The sequence below is a fragment of the Gilbertella persicaria genome (genome assembly GCF_025201335.1).
Source record: "Gilbertella persicaria strain CBS 190.32 chromosome Unknown B0P05scaffold_17, whole genome shotgun sequence".
NCBI lineage: Eukaryota > Fungi > Mucoromycota > Mucoromycetes > Mucorales > Choanephoraceae > Gilbertella > Gilbertella persicaria.
This window is the reverse complement of record NW_026251978.1, coordinates 261,535-279,376: the sequence shown is the minus strand read 5'-3', so window position 1 is coordinate 279,376 and position 17,842 is coordinate 261,535. Positions and strand designations below refer to the sequence as shown.

General features: G+C 38.3%; 8 protein-coding genes across 8 annotated transcripts; 5 read left to right on the top strand and 3 right to left on the bottom strand.

The window, feature by feature from the left end:
- Window positions 1–202: 202 nt before the first annotated feature.
- On the top strand, window positions 203–3,925 carry B0P05DRAFT_539567 (SNF2 family N-terminal domain-containing protein). Its single transcript, XM_051577966.1, has 6 exons — window positions 203–429; window positions 477–1,088; window positions 1,135–1,294; window positions 1,337–2,691; window positions 2,736–3,240; window positions 3,286–3,925. Exons 1-6 carry the CDS (start codon window positions 292–294, stop codon window positions 3,843–3,845), a joined length of 3,330 nt encoding a protein of 1,109 aa, XP_051435477.1. The 5' UTR covers window positions 203–291; the 3' UTR covers window positions 3,846–3,925.
- On the top strand, window positions 3,926–6,258 carry B0P05DRAFT_539561 (armadillo-type protein). The gene is made up of 9 exons (XM_051577965.1): window positions 3,926–4,180; window positions 4,240–4,327; window positions 4,373–4,470; window positions 4,516–4,548; window positions 4,607–4,972; window positions 5,013–5,083; window positions 5,125–5,229; window positions 5,275–5,685; window positions 5,733–6,258. The coding sequence occupies exons 1-9, from the start codon at window positions 4,055–4,057 to the stop codon at window positions 6,196–6,198; spliced, it is 1,764 nt and encodes a 587-aa protein (XP_051435476.1). The 5' UTR covers window positions 3,926–4,054; the 3' UTR covers window positions 6,199–6,258.
- A 6-nt stretch (window positions 6,259–6,264) lies between these two features.
- On the top strand, window positions 6,265–7,031 carry B0P05DRAFT_539559 (uncharacterized protein). Its single transcript, XM_051577964.1, has 5 exons — window positions 6,265–6,408; window positions 6,453–6,533; window positions 6,586–6,713; window positions 6,761–6,836; window positions 6,884–7,031. The coding sequence occupies exons 1-5, from the start codon at window positions 6,273–6,275 to the stop codon at window positions 6,985–6,987; spliced, it is 525 nt and encodes a 174-aa protein (XP_051435475.1). The 5' UTR covers window positions 6,265–6,272; the 3' UTR covers window positions 6,988–7,031.
- B0P05DRAFT_539557 (DNA/pantothenate metabolism flavoprotein) lies at window positions 7,032–8,541 on the top strand. The gene is made up of 4 exons (XM_051577963.1): window positions 7,032–7,218; window positions 7,266–7,479; window positions 7,519–7,853; window positions 7,899–8,541. The coding sequence occupies exons 1-4, from the start codon at window positions 7,048–7,050 to the stop codon at window positions 8,148–8,150; spliced, it is 972 nt and encodes a 323-aa protein (XP_051435474.1). The 5' UTR covers window positions 7,032–7,047; the 3' UTR covers window positions 8,151–8,541.
- On the bottom strand, window positions 8,372–11,154 carry B0P05DRAFT_539550 (uncharacterized protein). The gene is made up of 7 exons (XM_051577962.1): window positions 10,992–11,154; window positions 10,849–10,942; window positions 10,687–10,791; window positions 10,451–10,643; window positions 9,493–10,405; window positions 9,189–9,427; window positions 8,372–9,138 (listed from the first exon to the last, which is right to left on the bottom strand). The coding sequence occupies exons 1-7, from the start codon at window positions 11,063–11,065 to the stop codon at window positions 8,726–8,728; spliced, it is 2,031 nt and encodes a 676-aa protein (XP_051435472.1). The 5' UTR covers window positions 11,066–11,154; the 3' UTR covers window positions 8,372–8,725.
- On the top strand, window positions 8,405–8,701 carry B0P05DRAFT_468751 (uncharacterized protein; the record flags this gene model as incomplete). Its single annotated transcript, XM_051574447.1, has 1 exon — window positions 8,405–8,701. The coding sequence occupies one exon, from the start codon at window positions 8,405–8,407 to the stop codon at window positions 8,699–8,701; it is 297 nt and encodes a 98-aa protein (XP_051435473.1).
- Window positions 11,155–11,325: 171 nt separating the features above from the next.
- B0P05DRAFT_72709 (uncharacterized protein) lies at window positions 11,326–15,334 on the bottom strand. The gene is made up of 12 exons (XM_051583844.1): window positions 15,260–15,334; window positions 15,184–15,214; window positions 15,120–15,131; window positions 14,784–15,047; window positions 14,633–14,730; window positions 14,318–14,583; window positions 14,101–14,272; window positions 13,498–14,053; window positions 13,347–13,450; window positions 12,763–13,299; window positions 12,655–12,714; window positions 11,326–12,603 (listed from the first exon to the last, which is right to left on the bottom strand). Exons 2-12 carry the CDS (start codon window positions 15,188–15,190, stop codon window positions 11,422–11,424), a joined length of 3,258 nt encoding a protein of 1,085 aa, XP_051435471.1. The 5' UTR covers window positions 15,191–15,214; window positions 15,260–15,334; the 3' UTR covers window positions 11,326–11,421.
- A 126-nt stretch (window positions 15,335–15,460) lies between these two features.
- B0P05DRAFT_468761 (Cation/H+ exchanger) lies at window positions 15,461–17,181 on the bottom strand (the record flags this gene model as incomplete). The annotated part of the gene is made up of 9 exons (XM_051574448.1): window positions 15,461–15,901; window positions 15,948–16,127; window positions 16,181–16,229; window positions 16,270–16,458; window positions 16,502–16,584; window positions 16,628–16,672; window positions 16,718–16,861; window positions 16,906–17,027; window positions 17,070–17,181. The coding sequence occupies 9 exons, from the start codon at window positions 17,179–17,181 to the stop codon at window positions 15,461–15,463; spliced, it is 1,365 nt and encodes a 454-aa protein (XP_051435470.1).
- Window positions 17,182–17,842: the final 661 nt, after the last annotated feature.

Here is a 17,842-nt window from a genome sequence, read left to right as displayed (position 1 = left end):
AAAACATACACATTTCTATCACAGAAAAAAAAGTTGCTGTATTATTTACCAGTATTGATTTTCTTGAAGGCCAAAAACAAGCTTCTTTTTTGATATATTGTATTTTTTTTTTTTGCATGAATATGACCTATCATAATTAAGGTCATGACCTTTTTATTTGACTTGACAATGCGATCCCCCCAACTTGGATCGTAGGTTAGCGGTCCTTTTTTCGATAAAAAAAATTGTCACGATTACGTCCATTCTATCTACTACTGCGGATTTTCTTTTTCTTTTTTCTTCTTCTTCTTTATGAGTAATACGTCTTCACCTCTATCCACCATGTCCGATAGCGAGTTTAATGCTATGGACAATATTAGCAACGAACTAAGTCATTTAGGCGTTGACTTGGTCGACCAAACCGAATTTGAAAAAACGCTGTTTGAAAAGGTATATCTATCAATCCCAATCTTGTTGAATTCAATTTGTGCGTATAGGCAGATAAAGCCCTAGCCGAACGAGACGATGCATTGGACCAAAAACGTCTCCAGAAAGCCAATCAAGAGATCCACGCAGCACAAAAACAGTTGGATCAATTGAAATTAAAACTCAAAGATGCTGTGGATAAAGAACCATGGATGGCCAAGATCACAACCCAAGCCAATAAACTCAGACAGGCAATGCAAGACAAACGCGATATTGAGGCACGTATGCAGGAGCGCCAACAAGCAAGTGTGTCACTGAGTCAAGATCAAAAACAAGCCAATGAAACACAGCGTGATTATCTGGTGAGGACGGGTAAAATCACACCATTTGATACAAATGTGTCGGATCATTCTGTTGTGTTTCCTGGGTCAGGGCATGTAATGTCGCATCAGGATTTACATGTGCCAAGTCACAAAGCGACCTTGAAGCCTAAGCGTAAATTATCTCGAGCTGAGGACGATGATTATCAAATAGAGGAAGAAGAAGAAGAGGAAGAAGAGGAAACGATACGTACAAAAGCATTAGACGAAACCTACGAAGATGACGGATCTGAAGAGCATTATCAAAAGCGACTTGATGATTGGATCTATCAAAGGAAAACTATGCGTTATCGTGTTACACACGTAAATAAGACACAGCTTAAACATCGTATTGATCTATCTATTCTAGCCAGATATATCATTGGAAGAAATAAAAGAAAAACTAAACCAGACACCTATGGATGATGAAGAGCAGTTTAAACCTCATCCTCATTTTGAAGATGTTACATTTGATGATTTTAAAGTGCCTGGTGAACTCTGGGATTGTTTATTTGACTATCAAAAGACATGTAAGTCTCTCTTAGTCTACTCAAGCTGATGAGGATGATTAGGCGTACAATGGTTATGGGAACTGCATCGTCAACAAGTAGGCGGTATCTTGGGTGATGAAATGGGGCTAGGAAAAACCATTCAAATCATTGCGTTTCTATCAGGCTTGTATTATTCCAAACTATTAGGGCCTGGCCAGCCCACCATGATTGTATGTCCAGCTACTGTGATGAAGCAATGGGTGCAAGAGTTTCATAAATGGTGGCCGCCCTTAAGAGTGGCTATTTTGCATGCAAGTGGTACAGGTGTCAAATATGCTTACCACGATCAAGAAGACATTGAACTTTATGACAGTGCAGACGAAGAAGAAGCTTATGAACCTGATCGTCGAGGAAAACAAGCCAAACGGCCCAAGAAATCTTCTACGAGAAGTATCTTGTCTACCAAAACAGGTCGGAATGCAGCTGCCTTGGTTGATTACTATATTCAACAAGGTGGCATTTTGATTACAACTTACAGTGGCGTTCAAAGCTATCGAGAGATTCTTTTAAAACATAAATGGGGCTATGTTGTCCTTGACGAAGGACACAAGATTAGAAACCCTGATTCAATCACTACATTAGCGATCAAACAGTTCAAGACACCTCATCGTATCATTTTATCAGGCACACCTATCCAAAACAACCTCAAAGAGCTCTGGTCTCTATTTGATTTCATCTTTCCAGGCAGATTAGGTACACTCCCTGTCTTTCAGACACAGTTTTCAGTACCGATTGGCATTGGGGGTTATGCGAATGCCACCAATGTTCAAGTACAGACAGCCTATAAATGTGCTTGTATGCTGCGAGACTTAATTAACCCTTATCTCCTGCGTCGCATCAAAGTCGATGTAGCTGCTGATCTACCCAAAAAGAACGAACAAGTCTTGTTCTGCAAACTCACACCACCTCAACGAAAAGCCTACTTGAAGTTCATTCACTCAAAGGACATGGACGCCATTCTTGAACGTCGTCGTCAAGTCTTGTTCGGGATTGACATTGTGCGTAAAATATGCAATCATCCTGACCTTGTAGACTTGACCTTACCCCTCTCCGATCCTGATTATGGCAACCCTGAAAGGAGTGGTAAGATGGTGGTTGTAAGAGCCTTGATGAAGATGTGGAAACAACAACACCACCGTGTGCTTTTGTTTTGTCAGACAAGGCAAATGCTGGATATTCTACAGATCATGGTGCGTAACATAGGCTACAAGTTCTTGAGAATGGACGGAAGTACGCCTGTCCATCAGCGCATGATGCTTGTCAATGAGTTTAATGCATCGCCTCATATTTTTGTCTTTTTGTTGACGACAAAAGTAGGTGGACTTGGCTTGAATTTGACAGGTGCAGATCGAGTGATTCTGTTTGACCCAGATTGGGTAAGCACAATATATATAGATCATGTGTCTTACCCACAAAATAGAATCCTTCAACAGATATGCAAGCAAGAGAGAGAGCATGGCGATTAGGACAAAAGAAAGATGTTACTGTCTATCGACTGATGACAAGTGGCACTATTGAAGAAAAGATCTATCATCGTCAAATCTACAAACAATTCTTGACCAACAAAATCCTAAAAGATCCTAAACAGAGACGGTTCTTTGATGCCAGTAACTTACAGTCCTTGTTTACGTTGGGATTAGAAGATGCCACAACAACAGAGACAGGCGAATTGTTTAAAGGCACAGAAATCAAACATAATCAAAAAAAGAAGAAAAAGAAGCGAAATAATGATGATGATCAACAAGATTTAATTGAATTAGAAGGTGTACATGGTTTAGAACAATATGCTGAACAAGAAGAAGAAGAGCAGCATGAAGATCATGTGCTTCAGAGTCTGTTTGAAATGACAGGTATTCAAAGCGCTTTACAACATGATCAGATTATGGACTCTGCTTCTCATGACACTGTGTTTGTTGAACAAGAAGGTAAATAAGGATTCACCTGAATTATAGACTCATTTTGATTATTAGCTACACAAATCGCCCAAAGAGCAGTGGCTGCATTGAAAGAATCGCGCCGCCAAAGACGTCAAATGGACATTGGCACACCTACCTGGACCGGTCGTTCGGGTACAGCAGGTGCACCCCGCTATTTTCTTGAACGATCCGCAACACCTCCTGCTCCTCGATTTGGCAAGCAATTCAATGCACCTATAGGTTCCCACAGTGCACCAGGATCGCCTCAACCGGGTTTTGGCTCAGGTGCTGTCTCTGGTTTTAAGTCGATCCAAGGAGGATCCAAAGCATCTTCTAGTAGTTTATTAGCAAGAATGAGAGAAAGAAAAGCCATGGCATCTCATGAACCACCTGAACCAAACATCCTTGACAATACAGAAAGAGAAGGTATGATTGTCAAGATTCAAGACTATCTTACTCAACACCATGGCCGTGGTACTTCTAAAGACATAATGGATAATTTGGGCATTCATATCAGTCAAGAACAAGTCCTTATTTTTCGAAAAATGCTGCAAGCCATAGCTAAATTTCAAAAGGATCAAGGTGTTTGGGTACTTAAAGAAGAATTTCGATAATGCAACTTTAAGTTCCGATTATGCTAATCTTGAATAAACTATCGTGACTGAAGAAAAGCAGCTCTCTCTTTCTCTCTTTTCCTCTCTTTTTCTCTCTTAAGTTTATCTTGTTCCCCCCTTTTTTTCCCTTGTTTTTTCTTCACTTAAAAGCGCGTTCCATAGTAACTTGCCAAGTTACAATTCTCCTTTACTCTATTCAATAAAAAACCATGACGATCGACGTGTTTGAACCTGCTTCAGCAGAAGACGATATTCTTTTAGAGATCAGCCGTAAACTCTCTAACGTGTCTATCCATAAACTACCTACACCTGGTGGCACTGTAGAAAAAGACACTGTAAGTACGGAGTAAATATGCTGTTGAAGAACCGACTGGTCCTAATTATGCTTCTCTAGTTACCCACTGTTAAATATCTCTTGTATTCAGCAGACCCAGATCAGATCAGACAAAGCATTCGATTGTTGCGTAGATACTTGACTCAAGGTAAAACCAACATATTTTATTCTATTTTCTCACTCTTTCTCATAGGTCATAGTGACGAAACAAGTGTCAATGATATCTTGGGATTGGATATTTTACCACGCATTAAAGAGCTTTTAGAAGCAGATCTAGGCAATACTATCAAGGTAAAATATTTATCATTCTCTATGTAGACTCATTTTGTACATTAGTTTGAATGTGCTTGGATTGTCACCAACATTGCAGTAAGTCAATGTCTATGTCCCCAAGCATATTTATTTATTTATTTATTGTTGATGATAGGCTGGTATGACAGAACAAACCAATGCAGTGATTCAAGCTGGATTTGTCGATGTATTGCTGAAAAGTATGTCTGATACTAAATCAAAATTGGATTTAAAGGCACAGGCTGCTTGGGCCTTAGGCAATATTGCAGGAGAGTCTCCTCAGTATCGAGAAGAATTAATGAAAAAGGGATTCACACATTCCATTGTTACTGTCCTGAATTCGATTTATGATGAAGCTTATGATGAAGCCACTTATTCTCAATATGAACATGGCAAAATGCGATTTGCTGAAGAAGAAGATTATGCGAATGTAGAAGCCTTGTTATGGGCCTTGTCAAACATGTCTCGCGGTGGTTTCTGTGTTGCTGAATACTTTCGCCATGTAAGCTTCTGTAGGCATGAGTCTGTACTGATCTTCTTAGTATCTTCCCATGTTTGAAACCTTCTCTAAATACATTGTGTTTGACTACCCTAAACTAGAAATTGAAGTTTGGTAAGTTGATCTCTGTTAAATTGAACTCATCTGTTTATTAGTTGGGGACTTTCTCGTATTCTTTACAACATGCATGATGTTCATGAATTCCATAAACGCAATCATATCTCTGATGAACTTTGTGAAAGACTCTCTGGTCTGTTAAAGTAAGTTATTGTCCCTTAGGTATCCAAACTCATGATATACTCTAGTCATGGTATTCCCAAAGTGGTTGTGCCTGCTATTCGAACTGTCGTCAATATCACTTCAGGACCCAACGAGAATGTTCTTGGTCTATTGCGCACACCCATCTTGTCCAGCATCACTCGATTGCTTGAACCCCAAGCACCCAATGAAATTCGCAAAGATGCTTATCTTGTCATTTCCAACTTGGCTGCTGGTAACAATGACATGATTGACCATGTCCTTAGTCATAAAGTGGTCATGTTAAATGTCGTTGCCCATATCACAGTTCCTGGCCATATTTATGATGCTCATTCAAAACAATGGAATGCTACTGTCTCTCATGCTTATTACTACAGAAATGATGAATGGAAAGTGACAAAAGAAGCCTTATGGATTATATTCAATATCATTTCCCTTGGTAGTGATAATTCAGTATGGTAATGCATAGATTTAAATGTAGGATTTGTATTCATACTTTTTACAGGAACCTCTTACAAGAACATACCACTCTTCCTCAAGCCTTGGCTCTTGTCTTTCGTTATATTTATTTGCCTCTTGATGTATGCGAAAAAGTGATTGAATGCATGATCAGTTTAATTCAACGCTCCAACAAATGGATTGACCAACGATTTCCTCATGGTAAAAACCCTTATGTACGACATCTAATTGATTATGGTGTGCCTGCTTCCCTTGCATTTGTCACGAAAGAAGTTGCTGAATCTTCCACTGTAGTTGATCTATGTCAAAAACTCGAAAAACTCTTACTAGCCTCAGAAGAAAATGTGGTTCAAACAGCCTCTATTTCAGATATGGCCGGTATGGCAAGTGCCTTTGGACTTCCTACGATTATTGAAATTAAAGCAAAGAGTAATAAGCGAAGGGTCATTCGTGGTCTTGAAGACGGCGATGTCAGACTCATTGAAAATGCAGTTGGCAACCTTTGTATTTAAACAAAAAAAAAAAATAATAATAATAATAATAAAAATACCAGTCCGTAGTTATTCTCTCTCTTTACTGTTTTGTCATGTCAAAACCCACTTCATCTTTTCTTCAAAAAATATCACTTGCTTACAAAATAAATCGCTTTCCTTGGAAGAAACATGCTTTAATAGGTTATGATTTGGATGGAAATGAGTATTGGGATTGTCCTAATCCTTTAGGTAAGATCGTCATCGTGTCAAGCGTCTGCTCATTATTTCAAAAGGGGGTCGCATGAAGCGTTGGGTCCAAATGGGAGGTATTCAAAATGCAGATCATACTGTCTTTCATCAAAACAAATTGCCTGGTAAGCGAATGGTACAAACAAGCTGAATAGACTTATTTTTATATATATTTAGTACAATGGCAAGCATGGTTAAGACACACTCGTAACACAGTACCTACAATCGAGGAACTTGTCATGGATGAAAAAAGAAAAGCTATGATCCAAGGAAGAGCCAAAGCATTAGATAAAGAATGGGAAGAGGTACATGAATCCTATGCAATGACATGCTATTGACCTTGGTAAAATAGAAAAAATTGTTATTAGCACAAGCAAAAGAACAAGAACGATTGGAATTGGAACGTCAAGCAATTGCTCTAGAAACTGGTAATTTATATCAAAAGAATACACTCATGGCTCATACTCTCCTATAGGAAAACGACAGAAAGAACAGCAACAGGCCAAATCAACACAACCCAGTGGCCAAGGAGATACATTTTCTCCTGGTGAATGGAATCCTACTATTTCAAGACGATAAAATTAAAAAATATATAATTCCCCCTCCCCCTCCCCTTGACTTTTTTTCTTTTTTATTATTATGTCTAACCCTTTTGTTGAACCTATTCTCGATAACGGTCAAGGTGTTATTGATCCTGATGTGTATTTCCAGATCAATAAACCACCTACTGATCTACCTGAATTTGAGTCTAAACTAAGCGCGTTTGTAGACTATCATAAAGAAAAAGGAAATAATGTGGTGTTTATCACTGTAAGTTGAAGTTTGATGTCTTCATGGATTGATCCTTCTATATCTAGAGTGGAGGTACTACCGTGCCTCTAGAAAACCAAACAGTTCGTTTTATTGATAACTTCAGTAACGGTACACGCGGTGCTAGTTCTGCTGAATACTTTTTAAAAGCAGGTTATGCTGTTGTCTTTATGCATCGTCAAAACAGTATTCAACCTTTTCATCGTCACTTTGGACACATGTTGGATTACGTTGAACCTAAACAAGACGGCACAGTTCAAGGTATGTCATCTTCTTTTTTCTTATCTGATGCATGTCTAGTTCGACCTGAATATGTTGACGCTATCCATACTGTCCTGACCAAATATCACCAAGTCAAAGAAAAGAACTTGATGTTGATGCTCGATTTTGTTACGTTACCCGAATATCTGTTTAAGCTTCAAGCAGGCACAAAGATTCTAGCACGCTTACAGAATAAGGCCATGTATTATCTTGCTGCTGCTGTCAGTGATTTCTTTATTCGGTCGGAAAAGATGGCAGAACATAAAATTCAGTCACGTGATGGTGGATTGACATTGACATTAGATCAAGTGCCCAAGTTCTTGAAACCTTTAGTGAGTCATTGGGCGTCTAAAGGACTGATTGTTTCTTTCAAGGTAACGAAACATAAAGTAAATGAGAAGACTAACCTAGACTGATAGCTCGAAACAGACAATACATTACTTGTACCCAAGGCTCGTCAAGCATTAAATCGCTATGGCCATCAAGTTGTAATTGGTAATATGCTCAAGACACGTAAACAAACAGTGACATTAATTACACAACATTCCGAGCGTGTCTTGTCGCTCACACAAGAAGAATTAGACAATGAAGTTGAGATTGAAAGTAGAATTATTTCTGAATTAGTGGCTATTCATCAACACTGGATGGCATCAGGTCATACTGAACAATAAATGAATGTCACGTGATGCCGAGAATTATCCTCGGTTAATAAAACAGAGAATTTTCCCATGACATCGATGGGCGAGTGTGACGACAGTGTACCATCATTTGCAAATCCTTTGAAACATTGATTAATGACGTGAGAAGGTATATTCCATTTTTAGCAATGACGTCAATGCACTTTGTAAAAAGTATAAATACTGACAGATTGGTGATATGTGTTGCTTTATTCAATCAATTAATTATTATCTCATAAAAAACAAAAATGGAACCCTCAAGAACTGATGCTAAGAAAGACCAATTCATTGGCTCTGTCAAGGACAATGTTGGTGGTGCTGTTGGTAACGAATCCATGCAATCCAAGGGCAAGACTCAAAATGCTGCTGGTCATGGTCAAGAAACTGCTGCCAATGTGACTGACTACGTGAAGGGCGCTATGGATCAAGCTGCCGGTGCTGTCAAGGGTGCCTACAACTCTCTTACTGGTAACACTACTGGTGAAGCTCAAAACAAGATGCAACAACACAAGGGTGAAGCTCAAAAAGAATTCAGCTCTTCGTAAAACTTTGTAAATAGTACTTTTATTCTAAACAGTATGTAATTCACCCAAGACAGTCAGAATATATTTGGCTACTTTGGGTCTTTGAATAGCTAATAAACCTAATTCGCTTTGATAAGGCAAATAAAATGTATGATGTTGCTTATGTCTCGCTAAATTCCTTAATAAGAGTGCTGATGTCAATGGAATACCAGACACTTCTGAGTCGTCAATGGGAATCTTGGATATCGCAAATGTCTTTTTCTGTGTGTGTTTCTTTACTTTGGCTGCAAAATGAGTACGCATGTGTTGAATGGCTTGTGTTTTCGTGTGGATAGGGCGAGTGCATTTCATCCAATGACATTGATCAGGCGATTCTAAATGTTGCTTCACAATATGCTTATGTAATTCAACGGGTGTATCAAAGCTTTCTTTACAATCATACCAATGACACACAGGACCTACAGTAGTGGATGAATAAGATACATGCCTATCCCTAGTGTTACTTTACCATCTCTTCTTCGGGTAGGCGAGTATTTAACATGACGCAAGACAGTATCTAATGGACTTGCACTGGTCGTAAATGATTCTTCTACACCTACAGGCTGAGGAAAAGCAATTTTCAACACAGTATAGAATTCCTTCATGCCTAAGGGCTTTTCTGATCCAAATAACTTTTGATAAGCTTCGAATATCTCTCGCAACACAATCTCATCTTCCACTGCTCCACTTAACAATTGGTCTTTCAGCCTATATATACATATATATATATATATGTATCTTTCAGATCATTCCCATGTAGCATCATTACTTACCATCCAAGACATCGATAAGGTTCATCTAAATACGCATAATTTGTCAAGTCAGGAATCGAAGGTTGTTGTGTCACATTGGTTTCTGGCACAGGAATCATTTGAGCAGCAGGAATACCATGAATTGTCTCCATAGGTGTTGTGGCAGCAGGAGCTAACGAGGACTTGTAGGATAAAAATCCTGTCAGTAAGCCAATCAAATTACCTGGGTAACACTTGAGTAATTGAGTGGAGAAATTACCCTTTAGACTAGAGTATTGATACAGATATTCAAGTGTGGCTGCTTCTAGTTCTTCATCATCCACCATCAAGAATTGTGCCATACGTTCAATCACTTGTGTGTCTGCATAACCCAAAATACGTTCATTGGATTCTGTCACAGCCACACGGGTCAGTGAACGAATACCACCTAAAATAAAAGCACGGTCATGACTGAACAAGACACGAATCATGGTGGTCAAATAAGCATCCTCACGACTGGTCAATTGGACTTGAGGTGCAATATTCTCCAGAATATCAAGACAATGTCTGCTTAATTCGCCATAGTCGGAATGAGGTGGTAATGCAACACAGGCCATTAATAAAGATCGAAGTCGCTCATCCAGTGCTAAACGACGAATGTTCATTTCGAGAAAAGAAAAGTTGCGTAGGATGTGAAATACTTGTAAGACGCGTTCGTAAGTCTCTTGTTGTGCTTTGGAACAAAACATGTCATCCGTGTTGAGTGGTGTCTTGAAGAAATCGTCTGTGAAATCAAGCAGTAAATCAATCAAAGTAGGTATGAAATCCAAGCAAAAATTTTCAGATGCATAAGAAAATTTAATGAGTGTGTTAAAGGCCCAGTCAATCTCGTTGGGTAAGCCAGATTGAAGTGCTAGCAGAATACGAGCACGAAATTCTTGATCCATAAACATAGCTAATAGACATATGAGAGTGTCATCTTTGTTATTGGTTTAGTTACCTGAAGAGACGCCTGATCCAAAGGCATTCGTTTGAGATGACTGTTTGGGTTGAGTAAAGGCTGTGCCTATATGTCGAGTCGTTGAAGAGGTCATGTTGTCTCTAAAGGGCGAGGAAGACTTTTGTTGATTGGCAAGCAAATCGGCCGGTGGATTCCAAGGACGTTTCCAATAATTCTCCTCTTCCCAACCAAGCTAACAAGATTGAGTGACATGGTCATGATACTAGTCTACTTACCAAGTATTTTGTATAGACTGCTTTTAATATATAGGCACTATTGGTACATGTAGCTGGAAAGTTGAAAGGATCGCCTACTTGTTTCCAACCACGATTCAATGTCACCTATGTATGTGTTAAGTTTTCTCTCTCTCTTTTTTCATTTATTTCAACCGTGTTTACTTTTTCATAGCCTCCAGCATCTAATACAGTTCTGTAGATGGTCAATAGATTCAACTTTTTTCCACCTAAAACAGGTTCGACTTGCAACACAGTGCTATCATAAAGACAATCAGCTGCTTGTCAAATAAGGGATGGATGATTACCCTTTTCTATCATGAAAGGCTTTCAATTCGTCAATAAATTTATCGTATTCAGCTGTTCGTTCTATCGATGCCATTGTATATAACGCGTTGATGGGAGGGGGAAAAAAACGCGTGAATACGATTCTATCAAGGTTGCTTCTGTAAGGTGTGTATGTGTGTGTGACTGAATCGGATATTGAAATGAATGACCTGAAGAGAGGATCTTGTTCCTGACCAAATCCATTTTGACGAGCAAATAAGCTTCGTCTTGACGTATGACTAAAAGTTGTAGGCCTTGAAGTTTTACTTTGAACGATATAAGAAAAAAAAAATATCTAAAAAATCTAGTGTCCATCTCAATTAAAACTGTCAAAACTATCGTAGACATGACTCTTTCCTACATTTATTGATGCTTAAAAAAACAGATAAACTAAAGCAACATATTGCTATACTAAATATCTCTGAGCTTCCAAGAACCTGGCGATATAGATCCAGACGCCGTCTCTTCAATGATAGTCCATTCTTGATCCTCTTCTGCCATATTAGCAGGCATAACATCGTCCTGTGTCTGAGTTGCTGTCTTTTGAATAGACGACAAGGTTCTGGCTTTAGCAAGCTCCATGTCTCGATAAATACACTGGATGGCTGTCTCCACACCTGTTTCAGACCGAATCTTTTCACCTACACGATTTGCTATCTTGAGCATATGTTCATCTGTTGAAACCACACGTAAAGCAGCCGACAAAGACTCGACCGTCAATTGCTTTATACATCGCCCAATACCCATTTCTTGGACACGCTCACCCCAAAAGAACTGGTCTGCAAAAAACGGCTTAATGATCGTAGGTCGACCTGCGCGAAGACCAGCGGCCGTGGTGCCTGCGCCTCCATGATGAATGACAGCGCGTATCTTGGGAAACAACCAGTCGTGAGGTACCGAGTGGACGCTGAGGATAGTGTCTGCGTGGTGTGTCAACATGTCATCTTCGACTTTGATTCCTTTTTGTAGTCGAGAAGACCATCCTCGAGATACAATGGCTCTTACGTTCGATAACAAGACAGATTCAACAATGATACGTGTCATTTCTACAGGGTCTGAGACGATAATTGAGCCAAAACCTATATAGACAATGGGGCGACTGTCCTGTGCCTCAATGAACGATTTCAACGGGGGATCAGGCGTCCAACCAGTTTGTGGGTTATCGAGAAACCAATAACCAGTACAATGGATCCAATCAAGCCAGTCTAACGGACTGGGTACAATGCTTGGGCTAAAAGAATACAAGTAAGGAATCTTCCATACCTGCAGCTTCTCGTAACTCGTAGGAGGGATACCGAGGACATTTTGTCGGAACGAATTGGTTCTTCCTGCAATGGCTCTCCAGATCGCATGGTCAAATAAGACATACGTCATGTCGTTGTATAATCGGCCTTTTGGATGATTGGGGGTTGCAAATGGGTGAGGAAATGATCTTGTGCGTGTCATGGGCATAGGAAATGACCTGAAGTAAGGAACAGCCAATGCTTCTGCCATATGGACGCCAATCATAGCACTAGGACTCTCAATAATCACATCCGAACCTTGTACTGCTTTCCATGAAAGTGTAAGCAATTCGTCAATCCAGTCTTTAAACTAAATGCAAGTGTTGGGTTTATATATACTATTGGCTGCTTTTTCACTTACTAATCTTAGCCCTTCTACCACAAAATTCACACTGAAAAAATTGTTTTCAACACAGATTCTCTAATAAGCACACATTCAGTATTATACACAAGAAGGGAGTTGGATTACCATTAATTCACTTGGGTCTCCACCAATTGTCCTAAACTCAATATCATGTTCTTCTATCCAGTCTTTAAATTCATCATGAGTAGCAATCCTACAACGATGACCTTCTTTCATCAATCCTTTACATAAAGCAATGTATGGCTGTACATCCCCTCGAGTACCAATAGTAATACAAGTAAAGAAAAGTGATTTATCAGGCTTTTTGTACACAATTGTCTCACTGGAAGATCGAGAAAGTACAGGCAAATTTGCGTCTTTCGGGACAGCTACACGGCCTACTGCCTCTTTATGTTCATCTTCCATCAGACGAGCTTCCCAGTCTTTGATTTTCTGCTCAGCAATATCAGGTTCCGTGTGTGATTCAAGCGCTCGTTTTTGCTGTAGAAACAGTTTTGCAAAACAACTGTTGCGTCGTCTGATAGAAGAGAATTCTAAATAAATCTCTTTCTTTGTCTGTGTCAAGATACTGAGTGAGTGGAACAAGTAGCCTCGACTTCTTAGTTTCTGTACTCTTATCACATCTTGAAAAGGAACAATCATCTATGATAGCTGAGTATATTATTACAAGAGAGAGTGCTTGTCTTTACCTTAGCTCTCGTTGCGAATCCTTTTGAATTAAACGAGATGTGATTTGAAGATATGTATAGTTTTCCATAACAAGGCAATGTCTTGACAAGTGAGCAACGATAGACTATGTTTATCTGATTAACTTTACTCTTTTCTTCAAGTTGTCATTACCAGCCATTAGCTTCTCCGATTCAGGCAAGACAAAGTATTTTTTGAAATTAGTCATGGTTCGATCATCCAATACTTCTGCCTCCTCACTCATCTTATCCAGTGGTGATTCTTCGTCTTCATCGTTTTCCTCAAGAGCAGTAAACGGACTTCCCATGACTGCGTTTCCTCCTAATAGCCCATACACAAGCTTCATGCCTGATTTACGTTTACCATCCAACCATCCAGCTGAAGCTTCTTCTTCATCCTCTGAACTCGAAGTATCCTCTTCTACAGTCTTGGTTGAAGTAGAGGGGTAGATAAAGTCTTTAATAGCATTGGCTATCATCGAATTGGATCTCTTTTCCAAAAAAGAAGGAGGCTTGCTGGATATGGCGGGTATGGTAATGGGTTGAGCATCAGCATCGTATAGGTCAGAGATAGAGAGCGAGGGTGAATTACTGTTGGATTCTTGGTCTGAGGACCGAGTATACAATCTGTCTCGAGCACACACACCTTCCCACGTTGATCTTAGGCTTTTGAATGTTTGTTCAATATCTGCAAAATAAGCAAAGTAATACTAGAGATACATAGTAAATACAGCCATCTCTTGTAGAAGAGCCTTACTTCGTCCATCACAAAACTATCGTCAATACCAACGGCTTTGATCTCTAGAAATCTTTGGAACTCAAAAGCTTCTGTTTGTTCAATACCCAACACATTCTCAAAAGGCAATGTGATCTTCAAGCTGTTGCCATTGTTTTTAGCCCTAAAGATTGCCTTTTGTAGTGCGTTTGTCCTACCATGCGTTAGTAGTTTTTTTTTTTTTTATATCTATATATACCATTCCATTAGAGCAGCCTGAGTATCTGCCTGTAAATGCCATGTCTTGTTCATAGTGACCATTCTAAATCCATGCTTTCTTTTACTCGAGTGTCGTATGGCGATGGCATTCTTCAAGTCAATTTTGCCGAGCGGGGAATAGGCATCGGATGCATTTTCGTACCAAGACAAGACATCCTCATGAATATCAAAATAAAACCGCTCATAGTTGCTTTTTTTCTTGCCAGACTTTTTGAGCAGTAAATAACCTGACTTATGAAATGCAATCTAGTATGTTATTATTATATATATGTGTGTCAATAGAACCATAGCTTACTTGGTTTTTAGGTAGTGAAGCATAAAAGCAGATATGATTTTCAGTTAAATACATAAATCCAGGCACAATAGCCGATTGAACAATATAACAAGGCCATTCTATACTATAGGGTTAGTAAAAAAAAATAGGACGGGCATCCATCTAGACGTACCTCCTTTTAATGCTTCTTTTTTAGGAAGATGGAATACAGCCTTTAGTTTATCTTCTATCGTGGGATCATGTGCTGATAAAAGGGTCGTAGCTGCAGTAGGATAGATAGGTTCTTCTTCTATTTTTGCACCTGTTGCTTCAGCAAGTAATTGGCGTATTTGATCTGGTTTATCAGATATCAAGTTGGTATCTTGTTCTACTATGCCATCTTGGTCATCTGGAAGATCCCAAGCACTTAACAAGGCTTCTGTTGAATGGCGTAGATCTAGTCAAGTAAGTATAACATACACAAAATACCAAATTTTTCTAGCGTTATTTCTCTTTACTATTTATTTACCACTTGTGGAGCCTATATATATATATAACAAGTGAATACATGTAATAGATAATGAAGTGTGTACCTTTCATATCTTCTACTTCTTGTGTCTCAAACTATATAATTTATTTTAAATAACACTTTACAAAAGACAAACTGACTTACAACTTGAGCAGCAGCAGACACAAACTGTAATACGTTATGGTTTGCTGTATCCATGATATAAGAAAAAAGGGAAAAAGAAACGTTTATGCATTTGGGTTCTAAATTTGATTTCTCATGATCAGCATCAAGTCAGTCACACCACACTCTCATGCGATCTTTATCATAGTATATCTATACAGCACCATAAGATGATGATACTAATACTGGCTATAGAACATGATAAGTGAAAAAAAGGAGTATATACGACTTACTTTATCAGCTTCATTTGAATTGATTCTCGATAATGTCCTTGAAGCATAACTACTCAAGAAATAAAAAGGAATTGTAATGCCATGAACAACAACAGAAGATAATATCATAAAATAAGTAACAGGCTCTATCACTTTGCCAGCATAACTTGTGATGTCTTGTGAGTTGATATACTGAATAGCAATCGTATAATAAAACAAGGCTCCTACACCCATAGGTCCAAACCAACCTACAAACATGGCTTGACGCCAATCATGAATGGCTGGAATGTATTTGAAAGTAGCTAGAATAACAGGCAATCTTCTGAAGAGTAAGACAGTAGTAGCTAATCCTATAAAAGACCATAGCGACAATTGAATCTCTTGATGATAATCAAATAAAGACCAAGGCTAAATAGAGGCATGAGTGCAAATGATAAAAACCGTAATGGCTTACCATTGTCATGCCAATATAAACAAAAACACTCAAGTTGAGTAACATATCAATGACTTCTATCAAATGAGAGTCTTCTGTTTGTTCTGTAAACCAACTGTCCCAAGTGAAAGCATTGCCTGCAATAAAACAGGCAAGTAAATCATCACTGCCTAATAAACCAACGGATCCCATCAAAAAAAGCTAGTTATGTTTAGAAAGAGAGAGAGAGTCTTCATGAGAATATATATACTTACAGCAAGTGCAATCGCATAGACTAGAAAAGATTCTTTATCTATCCATTTTCTATGTGAGAGTTAGTAGCATAATAATAAACATACTCTACCTTTTCTCTGAAAATTTAAGCAACTTTCTAGCAGCCATGCCTACAGCTAATCCAATCACCATAGAAAATCCAATCTCATATCCCATCACATACCATGACCATTGAAATAAAGCTTCTTTGATACTTGACATTTGAATAAGATACATAGCCAAGAATAAGAAAGGATAACCTAATCCATCGTTTGCTCCACTATCAATAATAAATAACTCGTTTTTGCTCTGCTGGAATATACCTTTCAGCGATAATCAAGTGCCGAATATTAGGTGGTACATATTGTTCAGCAAAATGACCTTGTACGATAGAGTTGGCCAAGACCTATATCTTTTTATAAGTCAGACATACACATCGAAAGACTTACAGGATCAGTGGGTGTAAAGCAAGAAGCAATCATAAGCGACTCAAGCTAGAACGGACATGAGTTATTTAACTTATAAACTGCATGACTTACAAAAGAGAGCCGAGGAACAAAATACCACACGCATACACCACTGATAATCCACATGCTGATCATGACAGGGCCCAACAAGGCCAATAACGAACGGCCTTCTTTCTTCAAGTAGGCTTTTGGAAGAGATATGCCAGCTGCCATGACCTACCATGTTATTCAGTTAAGCAAATATGTATAAAATAATTTACCTGAATGGCAATGACAATTCGAGTAAATTGGCGTGTGACATCTTCCTTGTAAATCCAGCCGTCAATGTTTATCAAGTTAAAACCAACAGGACCACATAAAATACCACATAATATGGCAACCGCTATACAACATAAGAAAACAATACAGAAAAAAATTAACATACAAGCTTCTGAAATGTATAGTTTTTGTTTAATGACAAGAGAGCAAACACCATATAATAAAATGAATCCACCAAATATAGCAGTGATTGTAGATATAGTAGTATCAATGTCCATTGAGAATATGTCAAAGAGTAGTATAAAAAAAGAGGATAAATTGAAAGGAGAGAAAATAAAAAGGGCAGTAGCTTTTTATATCTTTATCATTTGATTCTTGATTGTCATTCTTTTTGATGCTGATAGAAAAAATGAGCTATTTTCGCGAAAGGTTGAAAAGGGGAAGATTTTCATTTTCATTACATGATGTCCTTATTTAGCAAAACTATTCCAAATTGTAAAAAAAAAAAAAAAAAAAAAAAAAAAAAAAAAAAAATCAAGGTTGAACAAATAGATCAAGTTTAGTTTTCTATACAACATAAAGATAGACAACTAAACTTTGAACAGGACAACGCACAGTATCTCTCTCTCTTTGCGTTTATTTGTTGATTGGATAAGCAAAATCTGATTGAATCAAGTGCTTCTTTCAATTTTCAGTGCCTGAAAATACTACTATTATGGTTAGAGTGAAGAGCAACGAAAATTATGGAAATGCATAGTTGAAGAATGCCAATATTTAGAAATCAGAAATTAATGGAACAATCTTATCCAACATAAACGGCATAATGTTTTCACAAACCTGAAGAGATTTTTTTTTTTTTTTACATTTGCTCGATTAACTTAGTTTGAGATTGTTCCTCAAATATGGGTTATCAAAGATCAAAATGAAAACAGACTCTAA